This window comes from Dendrobates tinctorius, unplaced genomic scaffold (genome assembly GCF_039654945.1).
Source record: "Dendrobates tinctorius isolate UK_male_01 unplaced genomic scaffold, ASM3965494v1 ptg000056l, whole genome shotgun sequence".
NCBI lineage: Eukaryota > Metazoa > Chordata > Amphibia > Anura > Dendrobatidae > Dendrobates > Dendrobates tinctorius.
The window spans coordinates 16269068-16283191 of NW_027361724.1; the positions used below are offsets into that span (position 1 = coordinate 16269068).

Genomic DNA, 14124 nt, shown 5'->3' on the forward strand with positions numbered 1-14124 from the left:
TACTGATTTTGATAGATAATGTAACTTCCTCAATCATAACAGACGTCGGAAGGTTGTCGGGTTCATCAACTAATTGGCATATATCTACTGATGCCAGCAGATTCTTTGCCCCATTCTCCAGTAGTGGAACAATCTCCGTTACAAATTGAAGACAAGTTGGAATTAAGTGTCAGTACCAAGCCAAAAGAATACAGAACATTAAATGTAGACCCTTTGCTGGATAAATTTAGAACTAAGGTGAATGCATGGTTCACACCCCCGCTATTGGTTATAGGAAATCTTTATGCCACAATTGTTATATGTGCTACATAATGCTCCTTGTTGGCTTCCGCCACTCATATTTTGTGAAGTACAAACCATGTTCAGGGATTTAATATGGCGTAAAGAGTATGCTCGAATAAAACTACAAACTCTCCAACGTAGTAAGGATGGGGGCGGACTGGCCATTCCTGATCCATGGCGGTATTTTATTGCATCCCAGTTACTACACCTCCATGGATGGGGTAGTAGAGATGGCATGGGCACGTCGGGTGATCTTATTGTACAGAATATGAAATGGGTCTCACCCCTGTGTCTTGGGGAATCTGAGATTTCTCCCAAATTGGCATCTAATATATAAAGCTCAATGTGGGTGTGTATGTATGTGTGTGTGTGTGTGTGTATGTCCGGGATTGGCATCTGCACCGTCGCAGCTACAGTCACACGTCTGGACCCCGAGAGCGTCATAGGCTATGTTGTGAGGTGAAATTTTAACCCCGCGTGTTCCAATTCACCAAACAATTTTGCCCCAATCTACATAATGGGGAAAGTGTGTATCAAGCCCCGCCCCTCATTATGATGTTATAATGGTTGCCATGGCGACGCTAATGTCATAATAGGTTGCAATGTCGAAGATGCTGTCACCATGCTTGCCATGGTGACGATGATGTCTTAATAGGTTGCAATGGTGGTTATGTCATAACGGTTGCCATGGTGGTGATGATGTCATAATGGGTATATGGGCATGGGACTATGGGATGGAGGATGTGTGATGGGTATATGGGCACGGGCCTATGGGATGGTGGATATGTATGATGGGTATATAGGCACTGGACTATGGGATGGAGGATAATTATAATTTGTTATAACTAACCACAGTTAGTTACTATACCCGGGCAGCACCTGGCTCTTCAGCTAGTTAGTGTATAAAGTGTGAGACAGAAAAAGAGGCTAATGGGTATTGAGGGATTCACCAAATACACACCACTATGGGGTAATCCCAATTTGGGTGAAGTATCGAAGTTAAATGGTTTTTGTGATTGGGAGCAAAAAGGGATCTGGTTGATAGAACAGTTATTTACAAACTCCTTCCTTAAAAGTTTTCAACAGCTCCAAGAGGAATTACATTTATCGCTTAACACTTTTTACCATACATACAATTCCGACATGTTTTCTCTGCTCACTCGGGTGTGATGAATCTTGGCATACAACATCATCCCCTAATAGATGCTGTTGCTCCTACAGGTCATACAAAGGGTTTAATTTCTACCATATACAATTGCCTACTGTCATCCCAGCTGGATAATCGCCACGTGACAGTTAATGCTAAATCCTATATCGATGGAGCAATGAGCGAGATTCTAGATATTGCTCCCAAATTATCTCCCTGGGAGGACCAAAGACTCAATATTATGTAATTCACAGAGTGTACAGAACTATAAAAATAATACATTTTATTTCTATAGCGCCGACATATTCCGCAGCACTTTACATTTCAGAGAGGACATGTACAGACAATATACATTACAGCATAACAATCACATAGATCATAACAGATACCAAGAGGAATGAGGGCCCTGCTCGCAAGCTTACAGTCTGAGGGAAAAGGTAGACACGAAAGGTGGGTGGTAACAGTAGCCCTGATTGTATGGACCAGCCATAATGTTAAGTGTGTAACAGTACAGACACAGAGGGCTAATGGATGCATAAAGCATGTGGGAACATGATGTGGGGAACCTGGTTATGGTAAAACTTTTGGCTGTGCCACACAGGGATAGAACTCCAAGCTTTCTACACAAAACAGGATCTCGCCATGATGCAAAATGCCCAAATGCCCTAGGTGTGTGATTGATGAGGCACAGTTGATGCCTATGATGTGGAGATGTCGATAGGACCATTTTGGAATGAGGTAATCTCCTTGAGAGAAAGGGTGTGTGGAGCGAAATTGGTAACAAATCCATATAGAGATATATATATAGATAGATAGATAGATAGATATATATATAGATATAGATATATATATAGATATAGATATAGATATATATATAGATATATCTCTATCTATCTTATTTTAAGCTCGCAAACTTCTTTCTTTTCATTGGTTAGATACAACCTCCATCTATGGAAGAACTACGGCAAAGGATAAATAATATAAACTGGTTGGAAGGTGGAGTATATCATAAACAACTCTATTTGCAAATTTTAAAAGATATGGAGTCTTTGGTTGGATTCTCTAGGGCTGCCATAAATCTTCTAATTAGAATATTTACCATGCTATCCCTTTAATTTGTTAGTCCTCTTTTTGTCCTTCTTCTCTCTCCTCTCTTCTATAAATTTTAGACTTCTTTATTCTGGAACTGCTCTGAAAGTGAAATTGGTTCTCTCTGGGATGTTGGGATTTGGCTTTGGGGTGGGTTATGCAGTTGAAGTTGAGTAACTTTGTTTTATACAATGACATTGTTATTTGTCGTTTAGAATATTTGTATTTGGAGTTTTTCAATAAAAAATATTTGATTTCAGAAAAAAAAACCTAGAGGCTGATCAGTGGAGTTCTCAGTCAGAGGGACTATGTATACAAATTACAAAAGACTGACCTTTACTTCCATGTTGGATTTTCAGTGGCCGACATTTACGTTCTCCCTCGAGATAAGCTCTCTCCATAGAGAACACTGGAGTGCTTGGCTGAGCATTTCTTGGGGGAGTCGGGAACAATAGCTGTTGGCCTAATGATCGTACAGCTTTTTTTTTTTTTTTTTTTTTTTTTTTTTTATTTAAACCAAGGACCACCTTCCATTGGAGCTGCTTCACTGATTCTGGTACAGATTTTTCTTTTCTTTCGTTGCTCCTCCGTTCCAAAGTACTTGTGGAAGTGACTCCACCAGTGATGCACAATCTGTATGGTTTGTTTTAGGCCGCTGTTTGCTCCACCCAGAGTCATATGTGCAGTGATTAGCTGTTATCTAGTTATTAGCGTGAACCATTTTGTGTTTAAAAAAAAAAAAATAATCATGTGCCGCCCGGTGGGCTCTGTGCCGCCCGGTGGGGTCTGTGCCGCTCTGTGCACCAGGCTGGAATATAGAACTTATGGTTTAATCCTTTTAATATGAGCACTTAATTTTGGAATAATTTCAGATTGGTTGACGGGCTGATTTGCTGAAAGTTTTTTTTTTTTTTTTTTTTTTTATATACCGGCCACACTTTGGCCAAGTTCTTGCAGGGAAGTTCTGCTGGTACTTTAATTTTTACAGGATTTTGTTTAGGGACAGCTGCTTATCTTCTGTTTGAAGCCCAGTGCTGGATCCTATTATGGGGCTTTGTAGGGGTTTTAAGTTGCCTGTCCGCCCCTATGCAGGGTCTCGGGAGATAAGCCGTCTTGTAATAAAGACATTTTCAATGCATTAAATTTACCTCCCGCGGGGACGGGTCTGTGACTCTTCTTGTATTTACAGTTGCCGTCTCGATGGCTGGTATGAACTCATAGCGCAGCGTATTGGGGGGATTTTCTTCCCCAGTCCACGATCATCAAGGCTCACAACAACCTCTACTCCTCTCACACTCATGTAGTATTAATTTTTGGTTGTTCTGTTCTCTGAGAACTGGATGGTTGATTTATTCTATAAACTGTTATTAATGCTCTGTTATTTTTTTATTTATTTATTTTACATAATCTTAATTGAATGAAAAATAATATTAGTTGTATATAGACGTGTGTTTTGTTTGTTTTTTTTCCCAGAAATTTTATTACTTTCGAAATACATGCAGAAAATGCGAGAAAGTATAGAATGTATTTTCTCAATATCAATGACGGGTAAAATTGCAAAGTGCTTAAAAATCTATTAATTTTGAAATTTACTTTAAAAATCCTCTCTGTTCTCGAGCTGTTCTCTGGTCTCATTGCCTAGGTAACTGGCCACCTCTGTTGTCTTATCAGTGGTAGCCGGTTTCCTAGGCAAGGAAGGCAGCGCTTGCAAAAGTTATTGCTGAAGTGCTTGCCAGCATTATTTTTGAGGCTGTGCAGATTGCTGGATCCAGCCGCCTTCTCTGCGATTGTCTACTGCAGGGGTGGGGAACCTCAGGCCCCAGGGCCATTTGCGGCCCTCGATGACCTTTTATCAGGCCCCCGAGCAGATTCTCAGGGACCGCATTCTTGGGCAGGGAGCTGTATTTTGATTGCCACAAGCTCATTAATTACTTCTTGCTCTGTTAGCACACACATAGTGTTCACTACTGAACATTGGAGGGTATGCAATGAAAGATTAAGTCATGAAACCAGTGCCAGAGTCAGGATGTACTTTGTGGGCGGAGTTCGTATGGCTCCCAAAGGATGGTATAAATATCCAAATGGCCCTTGGCAGAAAAAGATTCCACACCCCTGCTCTACTGCTTCAGAGGTAAAGCTGCCAGTGCAAGCAGCTTCAGAGGCCGCAGACTTCAGGCCATCATCACTTTTACACCACTGATCTGAACTGTCAATTATTAGGAGTAGGCGAATACTGCACCCTTGGCAAGCAGGAAGTTGGGAAGCAAGAGAGCGGTTTCGATACTGAAAATCGAATATAAGACAACCCTTTAAAGGGGTTTCCAGGCTTGGGACAAAAGTTTGCAGTTATTTCCGTCAATACAAGCGAGCGGTATCGGATTGGCACGCTTGTGGTCACATGCCAACTAGTATAATCCGGCTTCTCCCAATTTCCCTCTATTTAGAGGAACCAAGCACATCTAGTTGGCATGTGACCACAAATATTCTAATTGGATACATGCAGTCCCTCATGTGACTGCGTGCACACCACCACTATTGTCCCTTTACATAGGCAAGGCAGACTCTAGTCCCAAGCCTAGGCAATGCCTTTAAACACAATTAGTTTACCTTTCACTGTCCTATATGCCTATATAAATGGTTTAAGGAGGTGATCTTGCTGACAGATTCTCTTTAAAAGGAATCTGTCATCAGGTTTTAGCTACCCCATCTGAGTGCAGCATAATGTAGGGGTTGAGACACTGATTCCAATGATGTGTCACTTACTTCACTGAGTGCTGTAGTTTTGCTTGCAGTTTTATCTGCTGCAAATCTAGAATGCTGAGCCTGCCCACACCACTGATTGGCAGATTTCTGTGTACACTGTGCATAAACTGCCAATCAGACGTGGGGGCGGGGTTGGAATACATGGCAGCAGGTTTACTAGTCCTCTAGTTATTAATCTCAGGCTAATAAAATACTGATTTTGTAAAGCATTCAATAAGGAGTCCATGAAGTGATACATCACTGGAATCAGGGTCTCTGCCCTTACATCATGTTGCTCTGAGGTTAAGTAGCAAAAGCCTGGTGCCAAATTCCCTTTAATTATCTTTCACAGAGAAAAAATATATACGGTTTCCAAAAAAAGTTAAATAATTGTATTAATGAAGTGCCTCTAATGAAGTCAATATTTTAACCCCAGTTCTCAAGTAAGAAAACCCTTTGTCGTCATGTGGTTTGTACTTTTTGACATCACTTCTTCTCTTGTATCTTCCAGGAGACATAACCCAGAAAGGTTATGAGAAGAAGAGGGCTAAACTTCTGGCTCGCTACATTCCTCTCATCCAAGGTAATTTCCTAATCGGCATCAATAGTGAGAGCCGAGTGAGATCGCAAATCCGCATTTGGTGTGGAGGAACGTATAAAGCGACTCCGCTTCCATAACTTGTCCTGGTGTCCGCTTCAATCCATTCCCATTGAATAATGCGGTCACAATCCTGCTAGCTGCTGCGTGTAGTCCACCATCACTACAGACGGACACTCGGCTGCTTCACTAGGACCCCATCATACACGTGACTGAGGCTTTACCCCCACTGTGTACTGGGCTTGGTTTTAACAGTAAACTTCCTCCATGTGAAATCCACAGAGCAAACTCTGGACGGACCCTGAAACCGTAAAAGCCAGGTGGCCAAATCTTTGTAAACTACATAAATTGAAGGGACTATGTCATATTTAACTATTTATATGCACATGTAGCTCTTGCCAACACCCATATCTTAATATCTTTAGTTAGCCAGTCCGTTACCGAGAAATCATCGTTTAAATCTATATGCTAATGTGGCTAAAGTGCTATGGCTGCCCGAAAGCACTTCTCAAGCCTCTATTCTCCTCCCAGCCCTGCTTGACTGACTGCTCCTTTGCTTGAAGTTACAGGAGCTGACAAGTATCATCATAACCAACATGGCAGATCATCTGCTCAAAAATTAAAAAAAATAAAAAAATCACTTTTTTGGGAATGGGGTTAATGGTATTGGTCGTCTTATACGGCCCAAAGTGACCCTATCGCCCCCCATAGTCTTCATGGCCAGGGGGCGACTGCTGCTGTTGTACAAATGATAGTAATGAGGTCTATTAAAAAGGTATCAAAATGTGTAAATCTAATGAAAAAACCGATCCAACACCCATGATTAGTGTCACTGATCTCTGCCCATGTTTATTTGACAAGGATTTGCCTTCCCGGCGGTGACGCCAGCCTTGGCCGGTGTTCTCCTCCCTCCTGATCGCTGCGTGGATAGATTACACAGAGTCTGGGACCTGTCTGCAGTTTCCTGCTCCGCTTTGTTTTCCCGGCTGTTCTGGTGGTTTAGTTGCTGACAGAACGGTTTCTCTCTATGAGTAGATTAGAGCCAAATTGTCGCAGACCCCCATCTCTGCAGCTCTGTGATCCCCGCCAGATGAAATATGGGTATGTTTTTTTGTTTTTTTTTCCTGTGGTGTTTGGAACAAATGAGTCAATAGGGGGTCAGCAGGGAAATCCAGATGATACTGCAGAATCCAAAACATAAGCCCTGAATATGGGGTCGCGGACCTCGGGAATAATGCAGTGTTTGGTTGCTAAAATCCAGGTACATTCGCAGCACTACAAGGAACATTGCTGTTTTTGGCACACGGGAGAGAGATGAGACCATGTTCACACTTCCATCCCGACATTCTGTTTGTCTGTTCCCGTTTTCAGGAACAAATGGAACTATTGTCCAAAATGGATACGTTCATAACTGATGGAAATGAAAGCCGAGAAGCCATATTAATTATTATGGATCCGTCTGGGTTCCATTACGTGTCAATTTGTAGAAGTTGCATATAGTTACATAGAGTGAAAAAACACCCCGATCCATCAAGTTCTACCTTTCTCCAGCAATTATTCATTTTGTCACTAAATTATCTATAACCCACAACGTTGTGTACTGAGGAAATCATCCAGACCTACTTTAAAAGCTGTTACATTGTCGGCCATTTCTACCTCTTGCGGTCGGCATTCCAGTGTCTGACTGCTCTAACTGTAAAGAACCCTTTCCTGTATAGCTGTCGGAATCGCTTTTCTTCCACCCGTAAGTGCATCACGCAGAACTAAACACTGATTATTTTGGGGTCCCTCTGGTTTCCATTACATGTTTTTAGAATGAGGGGAAAAATATAGACAATCAATGGAACCCGGATGGACCCCATAATATTTAATTAGACCCCTCCTCTTCCGTTTGTATTAGTTACGCAACAGGTCCATTTTGGACATAAATTCTGTTTATACGTTCCTAGAAATGGAAGAGACAGAGTATCCTTACTAATGCTGACCATAGCCTGATGCTAATTGTTAGCTGTTAATAAATTTACTTTTTTTTTTTTCTACCCCTGCTAGGTGTAGACCCTTCACTACAAACAGACAGCAAACTCCTGGGCACAACACAAGTTACAACCACCACAAACAAGCAGCAGAGGTCCCGTTCTACCAGCTCACGGGATGAGCGATTTCGATCTGGTTAGTGCTCCCGCACGATCGCTGTGTCCCTGTGCATGCTGATAAGCGCGTGTGCCAGTTTTGGACAGATTTTTTTCTACTCTAAGATCAAACCTAAGGGTATACACAGGTTATGCAAGCCATTCTGCGCTTGGGCCTTCTCATAAAAAAAATCTGGGTCCACAAGCCTCTTCTGCGGCCGGTGTGAATTGTTCCTGCCAGAGACTGTGACGCAGAAATGTCCCATTCTACTCCTTGATTTGGGGATAAAATAATCAAATTTCAACACAAAATATACATATAAAACTGCAACATTTATGAAGCAGGGCTTGTTCAACTTTTTCTATTGGAATCACACTAGCCACAACATGATGCCATGCCCATGCAAAAAAAAAAGTAAATCAATAAAATGAATATATAAATTCATCTATACGGTGCTGTTCAATTTTTTCATTTTTATATCTTAAAAGGGTAGTCCTATCTCCAAGATACTATCCCAGTAGGTAGTAGGTATAAGAGTAATAATATTAGCAAACACCTCCAATTAGATATCTAGTATAGTTCTTCTGATTATTTATGTCCCTTACCCCTGGTCATTGCAGTAGCTTAGATATCCATAGTTACGACCACTGATATATTGTTAGTTGTTAGGGGCCATAACCATGGAGATAACTAAGCTATCGCAATGCCCTGCACATAGGGTGAGTAACATAGCGTATCAGAAGAACTATACTACATTTTTAATTGGCGTTATCTGCTAATATTATTATTAAACCTATTACATATTGGGATGGGATCTTGGAGATGGGAATACCTCTTTAATTTACCTTTCATTTGTCCCCTGAACTCTATAATAAACAAGAAATTGCTGCAGCCACACAAAAGCCTTTGGTGCTTATGATCACCTTTGTCACACCTCCCATCTGTGTTTCACCAAGAACAAGGGAGAATCATCACAGACTAAAGGGGTTCTCTATGAATAAAAAAAAAAATACAAATTTAAAGGATATCTCATTATAAATACATTTATAAGTACCTAATTAGCTAATCACAGCTGTTTTGTCTAGAGAGACAATTACTACAGAATTAAAATGGTAGCTGTCTTGTTACACCAATAGAATCCTGCCCTAAAATGTTAAGTAACATGTACAGTGTACAGTTACCTTCCAAGGCAAAACATGTGTGATTTGCTAATTAAAGGTGTTTAGTAATTTATATCTGGTGAAATGCTCTTTTATATATAACTAGCTGCATAGTAACCAACTCTGGTTAGTTATAACAAATTATAATTATCCTCCATCCCATAGTCCAGTGCCCATATACCCATCATACATATCCACGATCCCATAGTCCTGTGCCCATATACCCATCACACATCCATCTCATAGTCCCATGCCCATATACCCATCACACATCCTCCATCCCATAGTCCCGTGCCCATATACCCATCATACATATTCTCCATCCCATAATCCCATGCCCGTATACCCATCACACATCCTTCATCTCATAGTCCCGTGCCCATGTACCCATCATACATATCCTCCATCCCATAGTCCCGTGCCCATATACCCATCATACATATCTTCCATCCCATAGTCCAGTGCCCATATACCCATCACACATCCATCTCATAGTCCCGTGCCCATATACCCATCACACATCCTCCATCCCATAGTCCCGTGCCCATATACCCATCATACATATTCTCCATCCCATAATCCCATGCCCGTATACCCATCACACATCCTTCATCCCATAGTCCCGTGCCCATGTACCCATCATACATATCCTCCATCCCATAGTCCCGTGCCCATATACCCATCATACATATCCTCCATCCCATAGTCCAGTGCCCATATACCCATCACACATCCTCCATCCCATAGTCAACCATTATGACATGATAATGAGCGGCGGGGCTTGTCATCATAGGTTACATCAGCGTCGCCATGGCAACCATTGTGACATCATAATGAGGGGCGGGGCTTGATACACACACACTTTTTCCCCAGTATGTAGATAGGGGCAAAATTGTTTGGTGAATTGGAACGTGCGGGGTTAAAATTTTGCCTCACAACAAAGCCTAGGACGCTCTCGGGGTCCAGACGTGTGACTGTGCCAAATTTTGTGGCTGTAGCTGCGACGGTGCGGATGCCTATCCCGGACATACATACATACATACAGTGGGGCAAAAAAGTATTTAGTCAGTCAGCAATAGTGCAAGTTTCACCACTTAAAAAGATGAGAGGCGTCTGTAATTTACATCATAGGTAGACCTCAACTATGGGAGACAAACTGAGAAAAAAAAAATCCAGAAAATCACATTGTCTGTTTTTTTTTCATTTTATTTGCATATTATGGTGGAAAATAAGTATTTGGTCAGAAACAAGCAATCAAGATTTCTGGCTCTCACAGACCTGTAACTTCTTCTTTAAGAGTCTCCTCTTTCCTCCACTCATTACCTGTAGTAATGGCACCTGTTTAAACTTGTTATCAGTATAAAAAGACACCTGTGCACACCCTCAAACAGTCTGACTCCAAACTCCACTATGGTGAAGACCAAAGAGCTGTCAAAGGACACCAGAAACAAAATTGTAGCCCTGCACCAGGCTGGGAAGACTGAATCTGCAATAGCCAACCAGCTTGGAGTGAAGAAATCAAGTGTGGGAGTAATAATTAGAAAATGGAAGACATACAAGACCACTGATAATCTCCCTCGATCTGGTGCTCCACGCAAAATCCCACCCCGTGGGGTCAGAATGATCACAAGAACGGTGAGCAAAAATCCCAGAACCACGTGGGGGGACCTAGTGAATGAACTGCAGAGAGCTGAGACCAATGTAACAAGGCCTACCATAAGTAACACACTACGCCACCATGGACTCAGATCCTGCAGTGCCAGACGTGTCCCACTGCTTAAGCCTGTACATGTCCGGGCCCGTCTGAAGTTTGCTAGAGAGCATTTGGATGATCCAGAGGAGTTTTGGGAGAATGTCCTATGGTCTGATGAAAGCAAACTGGAACTGTTTGGTAGAAACACAACTTGTCGTGTTTGGAGGAAAAAGAATACTGAGTTGCATCCATCAAACACCATACCTACTGTAAAGCATGGTGGTGGAAACATCATGCTTTGGGGCTGTTTCTCTGCAAAGGGGCCAGGACGACTGATCCGGGTACATGAAGGAATGAATGGGGCCATGTATCGTGAGATTTTGAGTGCAAACCTCCTTCCATCAGCAAGGGCATTGATGATGAAACGTGGCTGGGTCTTTCAACATGACAATGATCCAAAGCACACCGCCAGGGCAACGAAGGAGTGGCTTCGTAAGAAGCATTTCAAGGTCCTGGAGTGGCCTAGCCAGTCTCCAGATCTCAACCCTATAGAAAACCTTTGGAGGGAGTTGAAAGTCCGTGTTGCCAAGCGAAAAGCCAAAAACATCACTGCTCTAGAGGAGATCTGCATGGAGGAATGGGCCAACATACCAACAACAGTGTGTGACAACCTTGTGAAGACTTACAGAAAATGTTTGACCTCTGTCATTGCCAACAAAGGATATATCACAAAGTATTGAGATGAAATTTTGTTTCTGACCAAATACTTATTTTCCTCCATAATATGCAAATAAAATGAAAAAAAAACAGACAATGTGATTTTCTGGATTTTTTTTTCTCAGTTTGTCTCCCATAGTTGAGGTCTACCTATGATGTAAATTACAGACGCCTCTCATCTTTTTAAGTGGTGGAACTTGCACTATTGCTGACTGACTAAATACTTTTTTGCCCCACTGTACGTACATACATACATACATACATACACTTGAGCTTTATATACCTTACTTTATATATTCCTGTATGTTACTGGGAAGATATTGTCTCCAACATCTTAAAGTGAGTCTCACTCCCAAAACACAAACTCAGCTACTTAAACGTTTATACAAGAGACTTCCCCTCTACTTTATAAAAATCATATAAGTAATATACATTTTAGTGTTGTAGTTGCAGATAAAGTCACATTTAGGCTGTGTGCACACGTTGCATTTTTGTTGCATTTTTCTCTGGGCAGATTTATTATAAAATCTGAAGTGTTTCCTGATGCCAGCAACGCTGTCTCTATCTAGTTTTGACCGTAATTAAACAGCAGATATACTAAACTGTTTGAAAAGCGGGCAGCTCTATACGGTGTACGTCTGGAAAAATGGAAAATCTCCTCGGTTTGTTTTTCCAGAGTCACACGCAGCTTGTGAATGAGAATCCTGAAGCCTCATGCACATGATGCTTATTTTTGACTTGCAGACTTGGTGCAGATTTAAATCTGCAGCATGTCAATTCTTTCAGTGTTTTTGTTGCAGATTTCACCCGTACTAATGAGTGGGTAAAAATCTGCAATAAAAAACATGGCCAAAACGTGCATATTTTACCCTGTGTTTTTCCCGCAAAGAGATGCAGGAATTTGGTGCACATAACCTTAAGGGTGCTTTCACTCTGTTTTAGCCATCCGATCATTGGCTTCATCGGGGCTTATGTTCAAACCCCCCCAAAACGGGATTCCGATGTATGCGTCGACGGAGCCGTCTACTATAATGGTACTGATAAGCGTGAACATTCGCTCCATCGTGCATCATTCTCGGGCATGAGGACACTAAAACATAGTAGACTGCGTCTGAGTGTCAGCCTCCAGCAAGCGTACACGCCTTAAAATGATACCCGACAGAGCGCACATACACTCTATTGGCCCCATTATACTCTATGCGCCCGAAATCCCATTAAGTCCCCTAAATAAAAGTTTAGGTATCATTTTACTTTTTTTTTTCCAGGAGTTCTGCTTGCTGTTTTCTACATGTAGGTTAAGATTTCCATAGTTCAGTACTCTATAACCTGCTGCACTGTCATTTTGGACTGCGAGTCACGTGTCCACCCATAGACCAGGATCTTCTCTCTTGTGCAGATGTTCACACAGAAGCCGTACAAGCAGCTTTGGCAAAATACAAAGAGAGAAAAATGCCGATGCCTTCTAAACGCCGCTCCGCTCTGGTCCAGCCCTCGCTAGAGACATACACACCGCCAGGTAAATATATATTGATTTTTTTTTTTGCTATTTGACGTACAGCCCCACATTGACTGGAGAAGGTTCCTTAGCGCCTTGTCTGCCCAATGACTGGTTTTGTTGTGGTGTGCGTTCTCATTCATACAATGCATTTCTCATTCTCAATGATTTTTTTTGTTTTGTTCCTTCTTCATGTATTAGACATTGTACGAAGAAGTTTTGATGTGTAGTTATCCGCGGTTATTTTACTCACAGACACCTCGTCAGCTTCGGAGGATGAGGGCTCATTGCTCCGTCAGGGACGCATCACATCCACTCCGCTTCAAGGTCATTCGAGTGTAGAGCCCTGGATTAGTAGGGTAGCCCAGGGCTCCTCCACTTCATCATCAGCATCCTCCACCTCATCCCACCCAGGAGCCAAGCCTGCGGCCTCCAACAGCTGCCCCGTCATCGCAGCTGCCACCATGCTGGCAGACCTCATGGCACATGCCCAGATAGGTCAGTATCAGGGCATGTGCTGCCAAATCTTACCGAAAGATGATAGCACTGTAATATCGGTCAGCAAGAAAACTGCAAGACTGGCCAAGTAGTTGGGACATGTCATGACACATTGTAATGATTTCACCATAAAGGTTTGTGGATAATCATATTTGGAGGTAATGCTCTTATGGCTGTAAATCCTTTGACTATATAAATTAGAAATTTTTAACTCAAAATAGCTTTTTTTATTGTTTTCGTTTTTTTTACTAATTTTTGTGTCATGACACTGACCAAGACGGGTATGTGATCATTGGGTGCCTTCATAAGGTTTCAGACAATGATCAGAACCATATGTCATGTTCTTCATCCTGATAACCAGAGAGTGTTTCTGCACCACCTGACGTGACTACCGGACTCCTAGGAAACTCTCATCATGAGCGTCCACAGGTGGCATCTGTGCGTGGAGTGCCACGGGGGTTCAACAGCAGCATATTAGAAACAGCCGATGGTGCGTTAGTATTATTAGATGCTTTGAGTAGACCTACTAAGACCAGATACGCAATGTAGCCTGATACTACCGTTCCTCCCCAA

The 14124-nt window shown here is 42.1% G+C and overlaps 1 protein-coding gene across 6 annotated transcripts in view; it reads left to right on the forward strand.

Moving 5' to 3' along the window:
* DIP2A (disco interacting protein 2 homolog A) overlaps positions 1 to 14124 on the forward strand; it is a 110786-nt gene that overhangs the window by 52030 nt on the left and 44632 nt on the right. For 2 of the 6 annotated variants that reach the window (XM_073577535.1, XM_073577536.1), the window contains exons 2-6: positions 5772 to 5843; positions 7908 to 8027; positions 12955 to 13074; positions 13309 to 13551; positions 13913 to 14041. In XM_073577535.1, coding sequence (XP_073433636.1) covers positions 5772 to 5843; positions 7908 to 8027; positions 12955 to 13074; positions 13309 to 13551; positions 13913 to 14041 — 684 coding nt within the window. The remainder of the gene's footprint in view (positions 1 to 5771; positions 5844 to 7907; positions 8028 to 12954; positions 13075 to 13308; positions 13552 to 13912; positions 14042 to 14124) is intronic. The other 4 variants (XM_073577540.1, XM_073577538.1, XM_073577537.1 and 1 more) reach the window with 2 other exon arrangements.